Below are 21,125 nucleotides of genomic sequence, written 5' to 3'. Positions count from 1 at the left end.
GATAGTCAACATGGCTTTGTGCGTGGGAAATCATGTCTCACAAACTTGATTGAGGTTTTTGAAGAAGTAACAAAGAGGATTGATTAAGGCAGAGCAGTAGATGTGATCTATATGGACTTCAGTAAGGCAATCGACAAGGTTCCCCATGGGAGACTGATTAGCAAGGTTAGATCTCATGGAATACAGAGAGAATTAGCCATTTGGGTACAGAACTGGCTCAAAGGTAGAAGACAGAGGGTGGTGGTGGAGGATTGTTTTTCAGACTGGAGGCCTGTGACCAGTGGAGTGCCACAAGGATCAGTGCTGGGTCCTCTACTTTTTGTCATTCACATAATTGATTTGGATGCGAGCATAAGAGGTACAGTTAGTAAGTTTGCAGATGACACCAAAATTAGAGGTGTAGTGGACAGCGAAGAAGGTTACCTCAGATTACAACAGGATCTTGATCAGATGGGCCAAAGGGCTGAGAAATGACAGATGGAGTTTAATTCAGATAAATGTGATGTGCTGCATTTTGGGAAAGCAAATCTTAGCAAGACTTATACACTTAATGGTAAGGTCCCAGAGAGTGTTGCTGAACAAAGAGACCTTGGAGTGCAGGTTCATAGCTCCTTGAAAGTGGAGTCGCAGGTAGATAGGATAGCTTTTGGTATGCTTCCTTTTATTGGTCACAGTATTGAGTACAGCAGTTGGGACGTTATGCTGCGGCTGTACAGGACATTAGTTAGGCCACTTTGGAATATTGCGTGCAATTCTGGTCTCCTTCCTATCGAAAAGATGTTGTGAAACTTGAAAGAGTTCAGAAAAGATTTACAAGGATGTTGCCAGGGTTGGAGGATTTGAGCTACGGGGAGAGGCTGAACAGGCTGGAGCTATTTTCTGTGGAGCATCAGAGGCTGAAGGGTGACCTGATAGAGGTTTACAAAATTATGAGGGGCATGGATAGGGTAAATAGGCAAAGTATTTTCCCTGGGGTTAGGGAGTCCAGAACTAGAGGGCATAGGTTTAGGGTGAGAGGGGAAAGATACAAAAGAGACCTAAGGGGCAACTTTTTCACGCAGAGGGTGGTACATGTATGGAATGAGCTGCTGGTGGAAGTGGTGGAAGCTGGTACAATTGCAACATTTAAGGGGCATTTGGATGGGTATATGAATAGGAAGGGTTTGGAGGGATGTGGGCCGGGTGCTGGCAGGTGGGACTAGATTGGGTTGGGATATCTGATCGGCATGTATGGGTCAGACCGAAGGGTCTGTTTCCGCGCTGTACATCTCTATGACTCGATGAAACATACAGCAACCAGCCCAGACAACCTTGGATGTCAGGGAAATTCAGGCTGGATAAAAAAAGGAAAAGAAAGGTGAATAACAGGTGCAAAGGAAGAAAATCACTGGAGGTATAGACAGTGCAGGGGTTGGGTGAAAAGAAGCATGAAAGAGCACTGGCATGCAAGATTAGGGAGGATCCCAATATATTCTACAATATGAAAAGGAAGAGAATAAACAATCAATGAGTTGGGACTTAACGGGAAATCTGTGCATGAATCCAGAGGACATAGGTAGAGTTTTAAATGAGAACTTCACGTTTTCTCCAGAGGAAATGTTGGTACACATTCATGAAGGTGGACTGAGGGGTTCTTGAGCATGTTGGCAAACATAAAAGTGAGCACATCCCAGGTTTGAATGAGTTATAGAGTCATACAGCCAATCCAACCAGTCCATGCTGACATAATCCCAAACTAGTCCTATCTGCCTGCACTTGGCTCATATTCTTCCAAACATTTCTTATTCATGTACTTATCTGAACATTTTTTAAATATTGTAACTGTACCCACATCCATCACTTCCTTTGGACGTTCATTCTACACTTTATGTAAAAAAATTGGCCCAATTCTCTTTTTAACTGTTTATCCTCTCACCCAGTTTTGAAATCCCCCACTCTAGAGAAAGACACCTGCTATTCATCTTATCTATATCCCTCATGACTTTAGAAACCTTGAAAGGTCACCCCTCAATCTCCTTCAGCCTGTCCAACCTCTTCTTAGAATTCAAACCCTTCATTCCGGGCAAATCCTGGTAAATCTCTTCTGAACCCTCTCCAGCTTAAATGATATCCTTCCTACAACAGGGCAACCAGAACTGGAGAAGTATTCCAGTAAGAGGCCTCACTAACTTCTTGTACAACCTCAAAATAATGTCCCAACTCCTACACTAAAAGATCAGAGCAATGAAGGCAAGACTGCTAAACACCCTTTTAACCAGCCTATGTATATGTGATGCAAACCTTAAAAGAATTATGTACCTAGATCGCTGATGTACAACACTACCCAAAGCCCTACTTTTAATTGTACAAGTCTGCCTGGTTTGTTTTACCAAAACTGTGCATTTATCCAAAGTAAAGTCCATCTGCCACTCTTCAGCCCATTGATCCAATTGATCAAGATCTCTTTGCAGTCTTGCATAATCTTCTTCACAGTCCACTTTACCATCAATTTTGGTGTCACCCACAACTTACTACAGCTTCCATCTTCTCATCTAAATCATATTAGATAAATGACAAATGTAAATGGATAGATCCCTGTGGAATACTGCTGGTCACAGACCTCCAGTCTGAGAAAAACCCTTCACCCTCTCTGTCTCCTGCCATTAAGTCAATTTTGTATCCAATTGATAAGTTCATCCTGAATCCCACGTAATCTAAAGAGAAAATGCTGGAAAATCTCAGCCGGTCTGGCAGCATCTGTAAGGAGAGGAAAAGAGCTGACATTTCGAGTCTAACTGACCCTTTGTCAAAGCTAAAAAGGGAGAAATAGGGAGGTATTTATACATGGCTGAGAGGTGAGTCATGGCTCCAGAAGCAAAGGTAGCAGTAAAGAGGTGATAACGACAGTGCATAGAGAACCTTGTATAAATACCTCCCTATTTCTCCCCTTAATTAGCTTTAACAAAGAGTTGGTTAGACTCGAAATGTCAGCTCTTTTCTCTCCTTACAGATGCTGCCAGACCTGCTGAGATTTTCCAGCATTTTCTCTTTTGGTTTCAGATTCCAGCATCTGCAGTAATTTACTTTTATCCTGCATAATCTAACCTCACTAATTAGTCTATCATGTAGAATCTTGTCAAAGGCTTTACTTAAATACAAGTAAACAGTTTCTATGTTCTGTCCTCAATCAATCTTCTTGTTTCCTGAGATACAGGAAGTAAAGGGAGGAAATCACTGGGGCCCTGACCCAAATTTTTAATTCCTCTGTTGCCACAGATTAAGTGCCAGAGGACTGGAGAACAGTTGGCATGATTCCATTTTTCAAGGTGATTAAGGTAACCCAGGGAATTACAGACCAGTGAATCTTTCATCAGTGGAAGAAAAACTATTTGAAAAATTCCCTCCTTCAGAATTAATCTTTATTTTGAGAGGAAAGGTTTGATTCAGAATAGCATAGCTTTGTTAGAGCAAAGTCATGCCTAACAAATCCAGCTGAATTTTGAAGAGGAGACGAAGTGTGCACAGCAGGATGGTGCAGTTGACATGGATTCCAACAAGGCTTTTGATAAGGACCCAAATGGGAGCCTGATATAGAAAGTAAAAGCTCATGGGGATTCAGATCAACTTGGCAGGATGGATCCAAAACTGGCTTAGTGATGAGGCAAAGGGTAGAAAGCTGTTTCTGTGACTGGAAGCCAGACTCCAATGGCATAGAAGAGGAATCATCCCCAGAGTCTTTTCTTAACCATGATATATCCAAACAATGTAAATTAGAATGTTGGCCAGGGTGGTGGTAGGGCAGGGGGTAGGGTCAGCAGTGATGAAAGTCTTACAGAAGGAAATAAACATTTGGGCAGATGGAACTTAACCCTGGTAAGTAGGAGGTGATACAAATAAGGGAGCACTCAAGGGAATGCTAAAACTCTCAGAAGTTCAGAGTGTGTGTCTGGGGTGCTTGACCACAAATCTGTTAAAAGGTGTCAAGGCAGGTTAATAGTTAAAGCAGCACACATGACACACCTTTACCAGTTGAGGCATAGATTACAAGAGCAGGGTGGTTATGTCTGAAGCTATAAAAGAACTTCAGTTAAGTTACAGCTGGATTAGCTTGTGCAGGATGGTGATGACAGTACAGGATGGGTGTGATTGTATTGTAGGGGATACAGAGGAGTGACCAAAACATTGCTGACTGGATAAGCTCAGGTTGTTTTTTGAGCAGAGAAAGTGGAGGGTCCTGTTAGAGAGGTAAAGGTTTGGGGCACAGACAGTTGAAGGATCAATTACAAGGGAAGACACTTTAAAAAAGGTGGAAAGTATAAGATTTAGAGGAAACAGATTTCATATAAGGATGATGGCATCTACATGCATTGCCTACCAGGCACAGGTGCAACCCTTAAAAAGTATCTGCACAAGCACAAAGTTTCAAAACATTCAAAAGCTATGGACCTAGTGTTGGAAAGTAGGACCTGTACAGATGGTATTGCTGTGGCAGATGGATGCAATGGATGAAGGGCCTCTTCTATAAGAGATGTTGCCAATGCAATACCACAGCGAGAGGTTTGAAAAAGTGTTTGAAAAGAAGTCAAAAGAAAGCAAGACTAGTTAGGGTACAGACAAATTGTAGAATATTACAATTAGAAGAGGTGACATATTGAATGTTAGCTATATAGCATACTGAACTACAAATCAGGACTGCTTCATAATCCATGTAATAACTGATCAGAAATACGTTTTATGTCCATTCCTAATTGTAAGTCTTGACAGTGATGCTCACATCCCATGAATAAACTGTAACTATTGATGGCAAAACATGTTGGCCAGATCATCACTATGGTCATAGCAGTGTGATATAATCAGCTCATCGCTGGAGCATTACATGTCAAAAAAGCTTTTTGCTTTGGAGAGCACTTGCTAAAAAAATACATTTTAAAAAAGGAAAATGAGGAACATGTTAACCTCATGGCATTACAAAACAAAACACAAAAGGCAGTACATGAACACCATTTTTATTTTTTTAAATCAGGATAAGAATGCCACTTTAAAAATGCATATGGAATTGTTTCAGTTATGATAGCAGCAGATTCAATAGTACCATTCAGATAATTGAAGGGAAGAAAATACAAGTAGTTGCAGGGGGAAGAAATATACAATGGATGAATAATAGTAGAGCTCTCCAAAGAACCAACAAAGCACCACAGACTCAATGGCATCCTGTGTGCAGTATTAATTCATGTGCAGTCTCTAGCAGAGATTGAAATATCCAAGGGCTAGATTTACGTTTGATTTCTCTCCCTTCAGGAGATTCTAAAGTTATCAAGTACCAGGACCTGTCCTGATCTGCAGTACACAAAGTTGTCACCCAGTTCTCAGAATTCCATCATTACTACATTGGAAGCTTATTTTATGAGATGCAGGGCAGAAGACAGGACTAGACATCCTACAAAGTCAACATTCTCATTGTTCTTGATCTTTCTTAGAAGCAATTCATGTACAATTGCTGTGTTATGGATTCATTGAACACCCCTCTAGTTGTAGATATTGTTCCAACAGAACAGCATATTTTAAATTCATGATAGCTACTCAAAACATGGTGTGGATTTGGAAGAATTCATAATAACAATGGACATCAGAGCAACATTTTATTGTGCATTGCTCAGCAGTTACACAGTTTAAAAACACTAAAGGACAGTTAGTTGAACATCTCATTATAAATGAATCAATTTGGCATAAAATAGCTTATTAAAAAATTGTAATTATGTAACACTAGCTGAAAGTTAACATTTATGTTGCTTTTTATCCCCCCCTATCTGTTTCCAATGGTCAGGCCACTCAAACCAGTCTTCTTTCAATTGAGAGTTTTCTAGTTTGACAACAGAATCCAATAACAAAATCAGAACAGCTCCAGATAAAAGGATAATTCAATTCCGGCAGGGAAATAATAGAACACCTTCATGTCTGGGACAGCTGGCTTATTGAAACGTCTAGAGCACACATCTTGATACTCATTAACTTATATTTCAAATAAGGCAATTCGATATTTATACTAGAGGGTAACTTGCTGCCGTTGCAATTCCACAGTTGTTATGTCTGTTTCTGGCCATCAGTATATATCCTTTGTCACCCCACTGTTCACTCCAGCTATGAAACAAGAAAAGAAAAGTTAACATGTATTCAGACAAGAGACAGGGTCCCAGCAAGCACTCAGAGTGAACTTTATTTTTCTAGTTTATAATCGAGAATATTAATGTTAACTATTACCTTACTTCTTTAATTTATACTTATTTTATGAAAGTCAGTAATGCTTAAGGTTTTAAAAACTTTGTTTCTTCTACTACTTTGTACCCAAATGGCAAGATGGCTCAGTGGTTAGCACTGCTGCTTCACAGCACGAGGGACCCGGATTAGATTCCGGCCTCAGGCAACCATGTGGAGTTTGTACATTCTCCCAATGTCTGCATGGGTTTCCTCCGGGTGCTTCAGTTTCCTCCCACAGTCTAAAGGTGTGCAGGTTAGGTGAATTGGCCATGCTAAATTCTCCACAGTGTGTAGGTTAGGTGCAGTAGTCAGGGGTACATGTCAGACAATAGAGCAGGGGAATGGGTCTGGGTGGGTTACGTTTCAGAGGATCAGTGTGGATTTGTTGTGGGAAAAGGTCTATTTCCATATTGTAGAGATTCTGGTGATTCTATGCTTAGGGTGATGCTATGTGTAGAGACATTAGATACTTTTCACTATATTCCTGTGCTTAGAGTACACATGACAAAAATCTAAATCTAAAAGTTAAATTGGACACTTTTAATAAAGGGGTACCTGTTTTTTACGATCCAAAATTTATTTCCATCTACGTCATCTCTTTCATAGCCATATCCTACTACCAGTACACCATGGTCAAGGTCTTTTGAGCTGCAGTCAGCTTCATAGTAGATACCTAGCAATGAAAAAATAAAGTTAAGTTTCAAACTGGACAGGAAGAAATATATTCCCATCATAGGAAGACTGCCAGACCTGCTGGGTTTCTCCAGTAATTTTTGATTCTTGTTTCACCAGGATGATGCTTACGATGGAGCATTGCAACTGAAGAGACTGGATGAGCTCAGGAACTTTAGAGTAGAAAAAGTGAGGGGTGCCTAGTAGAGGTGTTCAAAGTTATGAAGGCCACGGACAGGATAAACAAAAACAAACACAAAGACACGAACGATTCTCCTTAGTCAAAATGATCAATAAAAAGGAGACACTATTTTAAAATAAAAAGCAGGAAGTCTGGAGGGCATTTGAGGAAAAGCTCTGGCACCCAGTTGATGGAATCCGGAATGCATTGCCTGGAAGAGGATTGGAGGCAGGAAACCTCAACCTTTTAAAAAAAAAAATTGGATGAGCACCTGAAACGTCATAACATAGAACACAAAGGGACTAGTGCAGAAAAACTGGGACTAGTATATTTTTGGTGGTGCAGACTTGATGGGCCAATGATCTGTTTTGCAATGTACGATCCTTTGATTATTCTATGAGAGACCATGCATTCAACTGTTATTTTCTGTCAGTGTTTATGTTCACATCCATTTTGCCTCAAGTCTTGTACAGAAGTCAATTTGAATAAACCATCTGCCTATTAAGAAACAAAACAGCAACTGCTGGTGCTGTAGCAGGCCACAGCAATGAAAAAAAAAAGTGCCAGTAATCCTCATTCTTAAAGCAATCCCAGTATAGAGTTTGGATACAATATAAAATCGACCATTAACTCCTCAGAATGGCCAGTTGGATTTTCAACCAAGCTATTGCAGTACAGGGTAATGTTTGGACTTGGGCAAAGAAGTGGAAGAGAAAAGGAAACTGAGTGGTTAGCAATGCTGCCTCAAAGTACCAAAATCCCAGGTTCGATTCTCACAGTCGCCAGAGGCTGAAGTTTGCACATTCTCCCAGTGTCTGCATGGGTTTCCTCCCACAGTCCAAAGATGTGCAGGTTAGGTGAATTGGCCATGCTAAGTTGCCTTGAGCGTTTGATGCATTAGTCAGGGATAAATGTAGGGAATGGGTCTGGGTGGGTTGCTCTTCAGAAGGTCGGTGTGGAAAATCAGCATGGCTTTGCCTTAAGACAAAATAGAATCATTTTTCTAACCACTTACTGGTTGGTCATTGGGTGTGATTGTCATTTTCAGATCAAGTCCTTCTTTCCCCAGCCCACCAAATAGCATCAAGATAGTTTTATCAATGCAAGTTAATTTCTTTCAACTTTGGACAGTCGCATCTGAAACAGCCAACAAACATGTTTGTAGGCAGCTGGGACATGGGCATAAACAGCCCACATAAGACAAAGGCACCGATAGGCAGACAAATCATACAATAGTATTTGTAAGGAGACCTCAGTTTTAATTTTAATTTTCCAAACATAGACTGGGACATAGTATTAAGGGCTTGATACAGAGGAAGTTGCACAAGGGAAAAAAAAGGTTCTGATTAAGTATGTAGATGTATCTACTTCATAAGGTATCAATCTTGTCCTGCCTTATTTCCCCAAGAGGTCAAGTGACTTGAGGGGTCAGTGGGGGGAGCACTTTGTGACCGGTGACAATATGGTCAGAATGACAGAAAATAATGACAGAAAAAGGTAGACCAGACCTAAAAGTTAAACTGGAGTAAGGCCAGTTTTGAAGGTATTAGGCCAGAACTTTCAAAGGCTGGTTTTGGGATGCGGATGATTGCAGGTTAAAAAGGGTCACATGGAAAACATGAAACCTCCAAAAGAGAGATAGAGTCCAGAGATCGTATGTTCCTATTAGGGCAAAGGAAATGCTGAATGACTAGAGAAATTGAGGATGCAGTCAAGAAAAAGAAGGAATTCTATTTCAAATATAGACAGCAGAGATAGAATGATTCTTGAGAGTATAAAGGGAGTAGGAGTGTTAATGGGAATATCAGGACAAGAAAGGGAACATAAAATAGCTTTGGCAAATAGGAATAACGACAGGTGAAGTGCAAGACGACTACAGGTTGACTAACCTTGTGCTACTAATTAAGAAGAAAGGTGGTAATGAAAGGCCAGGGAACTATAGACTGGTCAGTCTGATATCAGTGGTGAGCAAGCTGTTGATGGGAATCCCAAGGGACAGGATCTGCACAGCAAGGATTGGTATTTGGAGCTGCAAGGACTGATCAGGGATAGTCAACATGGTTTTGTGCAAGGAAAATCATGTCTCACAAATTTGATTAAGTTCTTTGAATTAGTAACAAAGACAATTGAGGGTAGAGCGGTGAATGTGATCGATATGGACTTCAGTAAGGCATTAAGAGAACGTTCCTCATGGGAGTTTGTTCAGCAAGGTTAGATCACATGGAATACAGCCAGAACTAGCCATCTGGATACAGAACTGCCTCATAAAAAGCTAGAGAGGGGGTAGTGCTGGAGGGTTGCTTTACAGATTGGAGGGCATGTGACCAGCAGGGTGCCACAAGAATCAGTGTTGAGGATATTTTGTCATTTATATCAATAATTTGGATATGAACACAGGAAGTATGGTTAGTAAGTTTGCAGATGACACCAAAATTGGAGGTATTAGTGGACAGTGAATGAGGGTACCTCAGAGTACAATGGGATCTTGATCAGATGGGCCAATGGACCGAGTGGCAGCAGATAGAGTTTAGCTGAGACAAAATGGGAGGTGCTGCATTTTTGGAAAGGCAAATCAGGGCTGGTCTTAACTTAATGGGAAGGTCCTGGGGGTGTTGCTGAACAAAAACAAAACAAAATAACACCAACACCACCACCTTGCAGTGCAGATTCAGAGTTCAGAATCACACTACATAGGATAGTTAAAAAAAGAGTGTTTGGTATGCTTTCCTTTATTGGTCAAAGCACAGAGTGTAGGTGTTGGGAGATCATGTTATGGCTGTACAGGACACTGGCTAGGCCAATGAGTATTGCATGCAATTTTGGTCTCTGTTCTTTAGGAATGTTCTGAAAGTTGAAAGTGTTCAGAAAAGATTTACTAGGATGTTGCCAGGGTTGGAGGGTTTGAGTTATAGGGAGAGGCTGAAGAGCCTGGGGCTGCTTTCCCTGGAATATCAGAGGCTGAGGGCTGCCCTAAAAAAAGTTTATAAAATCATGAGGGGTATGAATAGGATAAATAGACACTATCTTTATCCTGGTGTGGGGAAGAAAAAAAGTCCAAAACCAGAGGGCACAGGTTTTAAAAGGTGAGGGGGAAAGATTTTTAAAAAAAGAAGAACCTAAAGGGCAACTTTTTCAAAGAGGACGGTGCGTGTATGAAATGAGCTGCCAGAGGAAGTAGTGAAGGCTGGTACAATTAAAATATATTTTTAAAAAGGCACCTGGATAGGTATATTAATAGGAAGGGTTTAGACAGATATGGGCCGAACGCTGGCAAATGGGACTAGATTAATTTAGGATATCCGGTTGGCATGGAGCAGTTGTACCAAAGGGTCTGTATCCATGCTGTACATCTGACTTTATGGTACCTTGATTCATTGGTGTATCACTAAGACCAAATCTTCCCACTTGAGAAGAGACAAGAATCTGAAGGATCCCAAATACCACTCCAGAAATAGCAATGCAAACAGAATGTACACACAGTCATGAGTTAAAAATTACTCTCAAACTATATTACAGTTATCACCTACTTGGTAAGGTGATGATATTAGAGTCAGGGTATCTTAACATTGCACGCAATGATAGCCACGAAAGGTCATTACCAGAATGAATTAACTGTTTTCTCTCCATGGATACTTCTAGACTAGCAATGCATTAAGTGTTTTGTGTTTATTCAGAGTTCCAGCACATTTTTCTTTCATAGATAAAAAAAATCCTGTACATATGGTTAGTGACTATATTTCAGCAGTTACATCAAGTGACTCTTACCAGATTCATAGAACTGGAATGACTCATGGCTTGCATCAATGGCTACAGAAACCGGTCCAACTTCAGCAACCGCTTTCATCATGGCTCTCTCGTTACCACTGGCAATATCTACAAACCCAGTATCATTAGCAGCATTGTATGTGGGATCATAGTGACAAGGATTATCATCCTAAAAATAGAAAAGCAAAATACACAGATTAAAGTCAATGCTTCAAAATTAGAAATATGTTTACAGCCAAACAGAAAGAAAATGGGTACTCATTGCATCAATTAATTAGGAAAAAACCTCTTTGGAAAAGTTCGAGTGGAGAGAACGATTGGGCATTACAGTGAAGTACACAATTCAGACTAAGATACAGGATTGATGTCAGCCACTTGCAGTTAGGAGATAGTGAAGGTATCACAGTGGACTTCAACATTCTATAAACAAGACAGTCAACCAACTATCCAGTCATACCTAAAATGCATTGATGAGAAATTGGCACTGGAGGAGTTATAACAAAAGAAACAGCACAAAGCTCCAGAGAAAAATACCCCAAAAGTATTGTATCTTGGTAGTCATAACTGAACTAATAAAGAATAAATATCTAATTATTCCAAGTCATGGTTGTTGAAAGCTAACAGTATTGCACAAATTCATAGTATTGGTTATTGTGCTAGTAAACAGATGTAAATCTGGCCAAGAAACAAAAGATAAGATAGATTCAGCTATTCACAACAACATTCCATACTATTATACAATCACTCATATGAAGCCACAATATAACGCACACAGTCTGTGAACAGTTACCAAAGTTATGAATTATCACTGATAGATGTGAAAATATTTTCCATTTTTTGGTAACCATTCATACACAAAGCAGAAATCTACTGCTATTGTTTAAAACCCATTAAAACAAATGTTCTTGGCATATTGTGTATAAGAATTTGAGCAACAGTCAACATCGAACCTCTCCACTGGTATAGAACATTAAAAAAAACTGTAAAGAAAAGGTTTGGTAGTTGGTGATAATCATCCCTATGTTCATGGAACCACACAGTCAAACATACTTGGGAGAAGTCAGGATGAGTACTTCAATTTTTTTTCCCAATTACTAAGGCTTTCAAACAACAAGAGGCAAATAAATGAACTGCAAATGTCTGGATTTGTTCATGTTTCAGTACCATTGTCACCTGACGAGGTGATGAGACTTGGCACGAATTAATGTGGTAAAGGCTTTTGTTTAAATAAGAAAAGCTGGTGCTTATTTTGTTGCTGGATTTTTATCCATTTTGTAATGAAGGATATGACAATCAATTATGAATAACTACAGCCTTTTTAACAGTACAATATTTGTAATTCAGTTTGCATCACATTGTTACCCGAAGTGGAGCATTTCACAGGGCAGTTGTATGTCAACCACAATGCAGTGGCTCTGGAGTCACATGAAGGCTGGATCAAGTTAAGAAGGTAGATTTCCTTCTCTCAAAGACGTCAGTGATCCAGGTAGATTTGTGACAGCTGACAATGGTTACATGCCCAACTTTAGACTAATTTATAAATCCAGATTTAATGCTGTGGTTGGATTCAAACCCATGTGCCCAGAATACTAGTCAGGGCTTCTCAAATCCTAATGCAGTTATTACCACATCACCACCTCCCTGAAAACATTCTTCCAATCTTATCTAGGTATAGCCAGAGAATCACATACAATAGTTTTCCTTCCTATACCTGTTGCACTACCCCTACAGTGGATCTTGACCCCCACCCTTTTTCTTATGCATCTGCTCCCAGTAGCATTAAGCAAAATAGGAACAGCAGTAGCAATTTAGCATTTTGAACCTGCTCCCCTTAATAGGATCATTCAAAATACCAGCTTAGCAATTTCACATTCCCATCTCCTCCCAATAACCTTTGATTTCATTGCCTAACAAACAAAAGCTACCTCTCCCTTTTAAAAAAAAAGTCTTCAATCACATCACCTTCACTGCCTTCCAAGGCAACATTCCAAAAGATGCACAAATTTTGAAGTTTTCTTCACTCTTGACAGGGTGACACTTAATTTTAAAACAGTGCCCCTAATTCTGAAGTCATCCATGGGAGGGAAACATCCCTTTTCAAGTGCTGCTAGTTATGACATTTCAGGATGTTATACACTATAGGCAAGCCCAGTCTGTATAGATTTATCTTACATGGCAATCTACTCAATCTGAAGGCATTAATATCTTTCACATCCATTCTGACAAAATCAGCTTTTCTTCACCACCACTCCTTGTTTGGACTCTACCCAATCTGCTTATCTGACATTCAACACTGCATGAGCAGATGATTTCCTCAATTAAAACACTTGAATGTACACTAAACTAATTTTAAAAATTGTTTTTTTTCACAACTAGCAAATTCACCTCAATCTTTGGCAAGTTTAATTTAAATCAATCAATCAGTCTGTTATAAAACCAATATCACATTTGATCCCAAGATAAAAAAGTTTCGAATTGTCAATCCCATCACTCAAACTGCGCATTGCCATAAGTGTTACTGGACTTTCAGATGCAGACAAACAGATGTATGAAGCTCAGAATTCAAGTCTTTCCTTATGGATCAGGCTATTCCAATGCACAATTGCCAATACATATTCCACTCCTTTAAACCTGGAGGTCATCTAAAACTGCTGCCTATGTCCAAACTTGTAGAAGGCTCTGTGCTTGCTAACCTACATTATGTCTAGAACAATGAATACATCAATGTAAAAATTCTCATTCTTATTTTCATAAGATCTTACAGGGCAGAAGTCCAATTCCTTCCTATTGTGGAAAACTATTCTAGTTCCACAACCGTCTGCAACATCGGTCCCCCTCTAAATCTGATCTCAAACGCACATTTAATTTTAGGTATTCCACAATTTGCCGCAGATCTCCCTGGACCTCCATGTGACTTTCTACCTCAGATTTTTTTTAAAAATATAAAAGCATATGTAATATGACGCAGAGTGAAAGAAAACATGGCTATACTAAAACTGTCAACACAGATTCTGGAAATAAATTGGGTGAATGGCAAGCATTTAAAGTTTACCGTTCCAAGATAAGGATAGGACTCCTCGGAGTCAATTCCGCCATTATCCTGTACATATTGGAATGCCTGGTCCATCAGTCCACCGTTACATCCTTCATTTCCCTCAGGTTTAGAACAATCCACAAGATTCTGTTCACTGAGTGAGACAAGCTTGCCAGTCTTTCTGAAGTGCTGGCCTTCAAGGGCTCCAGTGGTACTGAATGCCCAGCATGAACCACATTGACCCTATAAAAATAGATGATGTTATTATATTGCTTTCAATTTGTAGAAATAACTGGATTGCACTGTATAATTCATAAATAACGACCTGGTCTTTAACTGGAGTGACATATCCATGTTCACGCCAATCAACCTTCCTGGGTGCCTCCAGAAAGTTGGGCTCCAAATATAGAGAACCTCGAGTCTTCTTCACAGTTTGTTTTGACTTATACCCATTCATAAGCTGTCTGAATTCTTCATTCGGCTACAGAGCAGAAAACATACTCATTACTGCAAGAAATTTCACACTGAAGTGAAACAGCAAAATCATTTAGGAAAGCATATGTACTGTACATTCCTAAAGCAGATTTACTTAACTATCGAGAGCACATTTCACAAAGAAAAACACTGGATCCAAATGAAGTGACACGCTCTACATAATATTATTCCCAGTTCAAAGTTACAATATAGTTATATTAACTTTGTTTGAGACTGAGAATAGCTTTATTATACAGTAGTCAGATTTTATTATGTATAATTAGGGATTAGGACACTATGAACATTTCTTGCAATACATTCAACTACCCACCATGTCTCCAAAGTGGTTCATTCCCATTTTGAATGAATGTTTTCCAAGTGAATATTCTAAGTTGTGAAGTTCAATTTTTCGAAGGTTCTTTTCCCACACCATTCTTCTCCAACCTTCTTCTCTCTGAAAGAAGACTATAATTATAACCTCCAGCTTGACACCAAGCCAATTGAGATATTTGAGTAGATGGATACAAGTTTAGTCAAAGCATGCTAGTTAGAGAAGTATAACCATCTTACAATTGAAGGCATAGCCAATAATGAAGTTTTAAAAATCAATGTACTAATAAGGCCAGAATTAGATAAGGGTTGTGAAATTCAGGAAGATCATAAAAATTAGGGTACAGAGCAGCAGGAAGGATTTCAAAACAAGGCTAAGAGTTGAAAGTGGCATTGCATAACCAGGAGACAATGGCCGAACAGAGGCATGAAAGGTGAATAGGGCTTGGTGCAAGTTAGACCACAAGCAGGGATTTGGATGATCTTCAATGTACACAGGCTGGCACAGAGTATGTTGCAACAGTCAAGCATAGAAGGAACAAAGGCACAGGTGGCAGTCGAACCAGATGAATTGAGTCATCCAGCACAGAAACAGACCCTTCGGTCCAACCAACCAGTGCCAAATATAAACCCAGACTAAACTAATCCCACCTGCCTGCTTCTGGCCTGTATCCCTCCGAACCTTACCTATTCAAGTACTTATCCAAACGTCTTTTAAAATGTTGTAATTCAACCTACATTTACCACTTCTTCAATATGTTCATTCCACATGCGACTACCCTCTGAAAAAAATGTTTGCTCCACCCCATGTCTTTTTTAAAATCTTCCTTCTCTCACCTTAAAAATGTGCCCCAGTCTTGAAAACCCCATCTTAGAGTTAATGGCAGATGTCTTTTCCCTATCTATGCCCCTCATGATTTCATAAACTGATATAAAGGTCACCTCTCAATGTCCTACATTCCAGTGAAAAATTGCAGCATATCTAGCCTCCTCTTATAATTCAAGCCTTTCATAACCTGCAACATCCTAGTAAATCTCTTCTGAACCCTTTCCAGCTTAAGGATATCCCTCCTGTAACTGGGCAACCAAAACATCAAAATTTACTTCCAAGTTCTCTAGCCTTCATTTCTTTCTCCACTTAAAAACTGATATGAAATATTCATTTATTTCTCCCAACTCCTGGAGTTCAACACAAAGATGACCTCCTTGATCTTTAAGGGGCCCTATCCTCTTACTCAATGTACTGGTTGAATTTTTTTTGATTATCCTTAACCTTATCTACCAGTTCTCTCTCATATCTTCTTTCTTTACCTTCCTAATTTCACTCTTAAGAATGCACCAAGTCAGGCTTTGTTAGAGGAGGCAAAAACTCTCTTAACAATAGTGCAAATACCAGAACCTCATTCCAGGGTGACAGATGCAAACATAGTCTGGTTCAGCCTTAGATTATAGCTTTAGCATTGGTCTGAGTCAGTAGCTATGGAATAACTTATAACAGGTAGTGCAGACAATAGCTATATTATTTAAGCAGAGGATCAATCTCCTGATCTCATATTGGACAAGCAGCACACCAGACATCTTAGTAATGGTGCAACACAGCATTTCGTGTCCTTTTGACATTTGTGGAAACTAATGCTATATGTTTTAAAGATATCAGCAAGGGGTCCAAGGGTTGATTAGGGAATACCAGAGGTAATGATTCAGGAACTCAAAGAGAAATCACTAAAAGTTACAATTAGACAGCAGAGAACCATTCTGCCAAACTGTGCAACAATGGAACAAGGTGTGGTCAGCCATGCCAAAGGATGCAAACAAAGGAAAACCAACTTACTTATGTCAGTCACATAGGATGTAGATGAAAACTCAGATTTATCAAAACCATATTACCTGCTCATAACTTTTGTGATGCCAACTCTTCCACTGCTTCCAAGGTTCATTCAACAGAGGATTGAAGCTTGGGGCTGCAAACACTCCCATCAAGCACAAAGGAAATACACAGAAGATCTTCATCCTAGGGAATATCATGGATGAAAGTTCACATCTCCCCAACGTTAAGTTGGATGTAATCAGTTCAGAGCTTTATTTTGTTTTGTCCCCAGCTAACAGTGGACTTTGGGTGTAGTCCAACATATGACATGGACTTTAAGAGCTACATACACAAAAAAATCTTTAAAAAACTCCCGGATCAATAGGAATTCAAAGATTTATTCGCCCACCAGTTAAAGAAAATTGGCACTTTCCAGCCAAAGTAATCAATCGGATAAATTTTCGCTACAACGGGGATAACTTTGTTTTGCAGGATCTCTAACTCCCGGATTACAAATCTAAGCATTTGCTCTGAATCAGGAGAGCACGTCATACGGGAGCTGAGCCGAGCTACAGAAGAGGCAGGATTTCGTAAGAATCTTTGGAAAACCACACAAAACCAGCTCGATTGATTCACTAGTAACCGAACCAAGACGAGTTTCCATACCAATTGAACTGTTTTTTTTCCCTGGGGAATAGACTGTAAAGCCCAATTCATTCGCTCAGATAAGGAAAGGCCGAAACATTGCCAGCAAAATGTTCGATTTAGCCGCATTTAAAAAAAACACAATACATTGTCCCTATTATCCCAGCTTTTCCAAGCCAACCGATATAGAAACAGCCCAGACAATATCGAATTCGCATGATTTTGCCTCTACGTTTTAAAAAAAATAAAACCTGACACTTACGTTCTGGAGTTAGGTATTTGGAAAAGCAATGGTTAGAAGAGCGAGTCCAGTGATGCAACTGAACAATAACCTCTGCCTCCTGCTCCCGGACCACGCTCTAAACTACTCGCGAGCGCCACCTCTATTTATAAAGGCCCCATCTCCAGATGGATACATTCTCAGCGCTGATTGGCGAGACCGTGCGATCACGTGATACCACACCCAGTCACGAGACTCCATGTTCAATGTGATTCACATGACAAGGTTGAACTGTTTGCGATGTGTTAGTAAATGTTGTCGACAATGTTCTGGGGTGTGCAAACAGGATGAGCGTACGTGTTGTGAACCACATCTATTAAACTGCAGTTAATAACTTCTTAGATAGTCTTTCAACTATGAACCTTTGTTCTGGGTTTTCATCTTCCTATCTATCATTAAGTTGGGATTTCGATTATACCTGCAACACACTGGTAGTTCTGAGCAGGATCGTCAAAGGTGTGAGTGAAGCAGTAAATATTGATGAGAAACTAAAAGAGGGATGAGAGTCAGGGTTTTTCGTCCTTGCTTTTACCAAATAGAAACTCTGACGTTTCTGGGATGAAACAGGGAAATCGAAACTTGGATAAGGAAAGGTTTTCTTACTCGCCCAAGGATAGAGTCAGATCTTAACATGAGTTGGCGCTGCAGCTGATATGTCACATGTTTTTATAAGTCAACCAACAGTAAATACTGCTGAGAAAAGACAATTTTCATGTGTTTGTTAGCTCCAGAATTAGAACTTTTGAACGAGTAGAAACCAATTTAATATTATACAAGTGTTTCATTCATACATCGGCATTTAGATAATGATTTTAATCAGTAATCTCAGTGAAGAAAAAATATTCTATGCACTTATGTCGCAATCACAAAACTTCAGGCCAGAAATCAGGGGAGTTGACATTTGCACCATAGAGTCAAAGAGTGTGGTGCTGGAACAGCACAGCCGGTCAGGCAGCATCCAAGGAGCAGGAGAGTCGATGTTTCAAGCATAAGCTCTTCATCAGGAATAAAATCACTCTTCGACTCTGATCTCCAACATCTGCAGTCCTCACTTTTACACCACATTCATATAGCATGTAAGTAGATCCTTCAGTCCAACTAATTCACGCCATCTAGCCAAACTAGCCTGCCTGTGCTTGGACCAGATCGCTCCAAACCTTTCTATTCATGAACCTATTTAAAATGTCTTTGAACATTGTAACTGTACCTACATTCATCACTTTCTCTGGCAGTTCATTCCACACATGAACTGTGTAAAAACAAAAGTTGCCCCTTATGTCCTTTGTAAATCTTTATTCCTCTCACCTTAAAAATATGTCCCTTAGTTTTGAACTCCTCCACCCTCAGAAAAAGACCCTTGTCATTCACTTTATTAGATTACTTACAGTGTGGAAACAGGCCCTTTGGCCCAACAAGTCCACACCGACCCGCCGAAGCGCAACTCACCCAGACGCATTCCCCTACATTTACCCCTTCACCTAACACTACAGGCAATTCAGCATGGCCAATTCACCTAACCTGGACTGTGGGAGGAAACCGGAGCAAACCCACACAGACACGGGAAGAATGCAAACTCCACACAGTCAGTTGCCTGAGGTGGGAGTTGAACCCAGGTCTCTGGCGCTGTGAGGCAGCAGTGCTAACCACCGTGCCGCCCACCTTATCTATACCTCTCATGATTTTATAAACCTCAATAAGGTCAACTCTCAACTTCCAATTCTCCAGTGAAAAAAGTCCCAGTCTAGTTTAGTTTTATATCTCATATTCTTCATTCCTGGCAACATCCCGGTAAATCTTTTCTGAACTCTCTCTAGTTTAGTAATATCCTTCCTACAACAGGACAACCAGAACCACACCAGTCCACCAACATCCTGTACAACGTCAACAATGACGTCCCAACTCCTATATTCAAAGAGCAATAAAGGTAAACATGCTAAATGCCTTCTTAACCACCCTGTCCACCTGTGATCTTCCACAGCTACACTGGCACCATCCCCCACCTTTTCCTCCACTACATTGATGACTGTATTGGCGCTGCCTCGTGCTCCCACGAGGAGGTTGAACAGTTCATCCACTTTACCAACACCTTCCACCTCGACCTCAAATTTACCTGGACCATCTCAGACTCCTCCCTCCCCTTCCTAGACCTCTCCATTTCTATCTTGGGCGACCGAATCAACACGGGCATTTACTATCAACCAACCGACTCCCACAGCTACCTAGACTACACCTGCTCCCACCCTGCCATTTTCCCAATTCCTTCGTCTCTGCCGTATCTGCTCCCAGGAAGACCGTTCCAATACCGAACAACCCAGATGGCCTCCTTCTGCAAACACCGCAACTTCCCCCCAGACGTGATCGACGATGCTCTCCACCCCATCTCCTCCACTTCCCACTCCTCCGCCTTTGAGCCCCGCCCCTCCAGTCACCACCAGGACAGAACCCCACTGGTCCTCACCTATCACCCCACCAACCTCCATAAACATCACATTATCCGTCGTCATTTCCGCCACCTTCAAACAGACCCCACCACCAGGAATATATTTCCTTCCCCTCCCCTATCAGCGTTCCGAAAAGACCACTCCCTCCGTGACTCCCTTGCCAGGTCCACACCCCCCACCAACCCAACCCTCCACTCCCGGCACCTTCCCCTGCAACCACTAGAAATGCAAAACTTGTGCCCACACCTCCCCCCTTATTTCCCTCCAAGGCCCCAAGGGATTCTTGAATATCCGCCACAACTTCACCTGCACCTCTACACACATCATTCACTGCATCCGCTGCACCCGATGTGGCCTCCTCTATATTGGGGAGACAGGCCGCCTACTTGCGGAACGTTTTAGAGAACACCTCTGGGACACCTGGACCAACCAACCCAAACACCCCGTGGCTCAACACCTCAACTCCCCCTCCCACTCCACCAAGACTTGAACTCCTCCTTCGCCAGACCATAGCAACATGACGGCTGGAGGAAGAGCGCCTCATCTTCCGCCTAGGAACCCTTCAACCACAAGGGATGAACTCCGATTTCTCCAGTTTCCTCATTTCCCCAACCCCCACTTGTCTCAGTACCAACCCTTGAACTCAGCACCACCTTCCTAACGTGCAATCTTCTTCCTGACCTCTCCGCCCCCACTCCCACTCCAGCCTATCACCCTCACCTTAACCTCCTTCCACCTATCACATTTCCAACGCCCCTTCCCCAAGTCCCTCCTCCCTACCTTTTATCTTAGCCTGCTTGGCACACTCTCCTCATTCCTGAAGAAGGGCTCATGCTCGAAACGTCGATTCTCCTGCTCCTTGGATGCTGCCTGACCTGCTGCGCTTTTCCAGCAACACATTCTCAGCTCTATCTACCTGTGATGCAAATTTCAAAGAATTAAGTATCTAATCCCATCCTCCTCGTGTCTGTTTTACCCAGCGCCAGGTTGACCACCGGGGAAGGGGGGAGGCACTGGTACCAGTCAGCCGGTGGATAGTCTTTTGGGTTCAATGGGGCGGCACGGTGGCTCAGTGGTTAGCACTGCTACCTCACAGCACCAGGGACCCGGGTTCGATTCCCACCTCAGACAATTGTCTGTGTGGAGTTGCACAGTCTTTCCGTGTCTGCGTGGGTTTCCTCCGGGTACTCCATTTCCTCCCACAGTCCAAAGATGTGCAGGTCAGGTGAATTGGCCATGCTACACTGCACATCGTGTTAGGT

General features: G+C 41.2%; 1 protein-coding gene across 1 annotated transcript; it reads right to left on the bottom strand.

Moving 5' to 3' along the window:
• Window positions 1-5,605: 5,605 nt before the first annotated feature.
• On the bottom strand, window positions 5,606-17,513 carry ctsla (cathepsin La). The gene is made up of 8 exons (XM_060838355.1): window positions 17,405-17,513; window positions 16,578-16,701; window positions 14,692-14,814; window positions 14,212-14,367; window positions 13,905-14,129; window positions 10,853-11,021; window positions 6,790-6,907; window positions 5,606-6,117 (listed from the first exon to the last, which is right to left on the bottom strand). Exons 2-8 carry the CDS (start codon window positions 16,698-16,700, stop codon window positions 6,018-6,020), a joined length of 1,014 nt encoding a protein of 337 aa, XP_060694338.1. The 5' UTR covers window position 16,701; window positions 17,405-17,513; the 3' UTR covers window positions 5,606-6,017.
• Window positions 17,514-21,125: the final 3,612 nt, after the last annotated feature.

Source organism: Hemiscyllium ocellatum, chromosome 2 (assembly GCF_020745735.1).
Source record: "Hemiscyllium ocellatum isolate sHemOce1 chromosome 2, sHemOce1.pat.X.cur, whole genome shotgun sequence".
Lineage (NCBI taxonomy): Eukaryota > Metazoa > Chordata > Chondrichthyes > Orectolobiformes > Hemiscylliidae > Hemiscyllium > Hemiscyllium ocellatum.
This window is presented reverse-complemented; position numbering and strand designations above follow the sequence as displayed.

Bases quoted from the DNA above. Each gene is read 5' to 3' on its own strand.
- ctsla (XM_060838355.1), bottom strand. From the start codon at position 16,700: ATGAAGATCTTCTGTGTATTTCCTTTGTGCTTGATGGGAGTGTTTGCA. The intron at 14,815-16,577 runs GTAATATGGTTT...GTCTTCTTTCAG, and splicing joins ATCACAAAAGTTATGAGCAG to AGAGAAGAAGGTTGGAGAAG. The intron at 11,022-13,904 runs GTAAACTTTAAA...TTCTATTTTTAG, and splicing joins CCTATCCTTATCTTGGAACG to GATGATAATCCTTGTCACTA.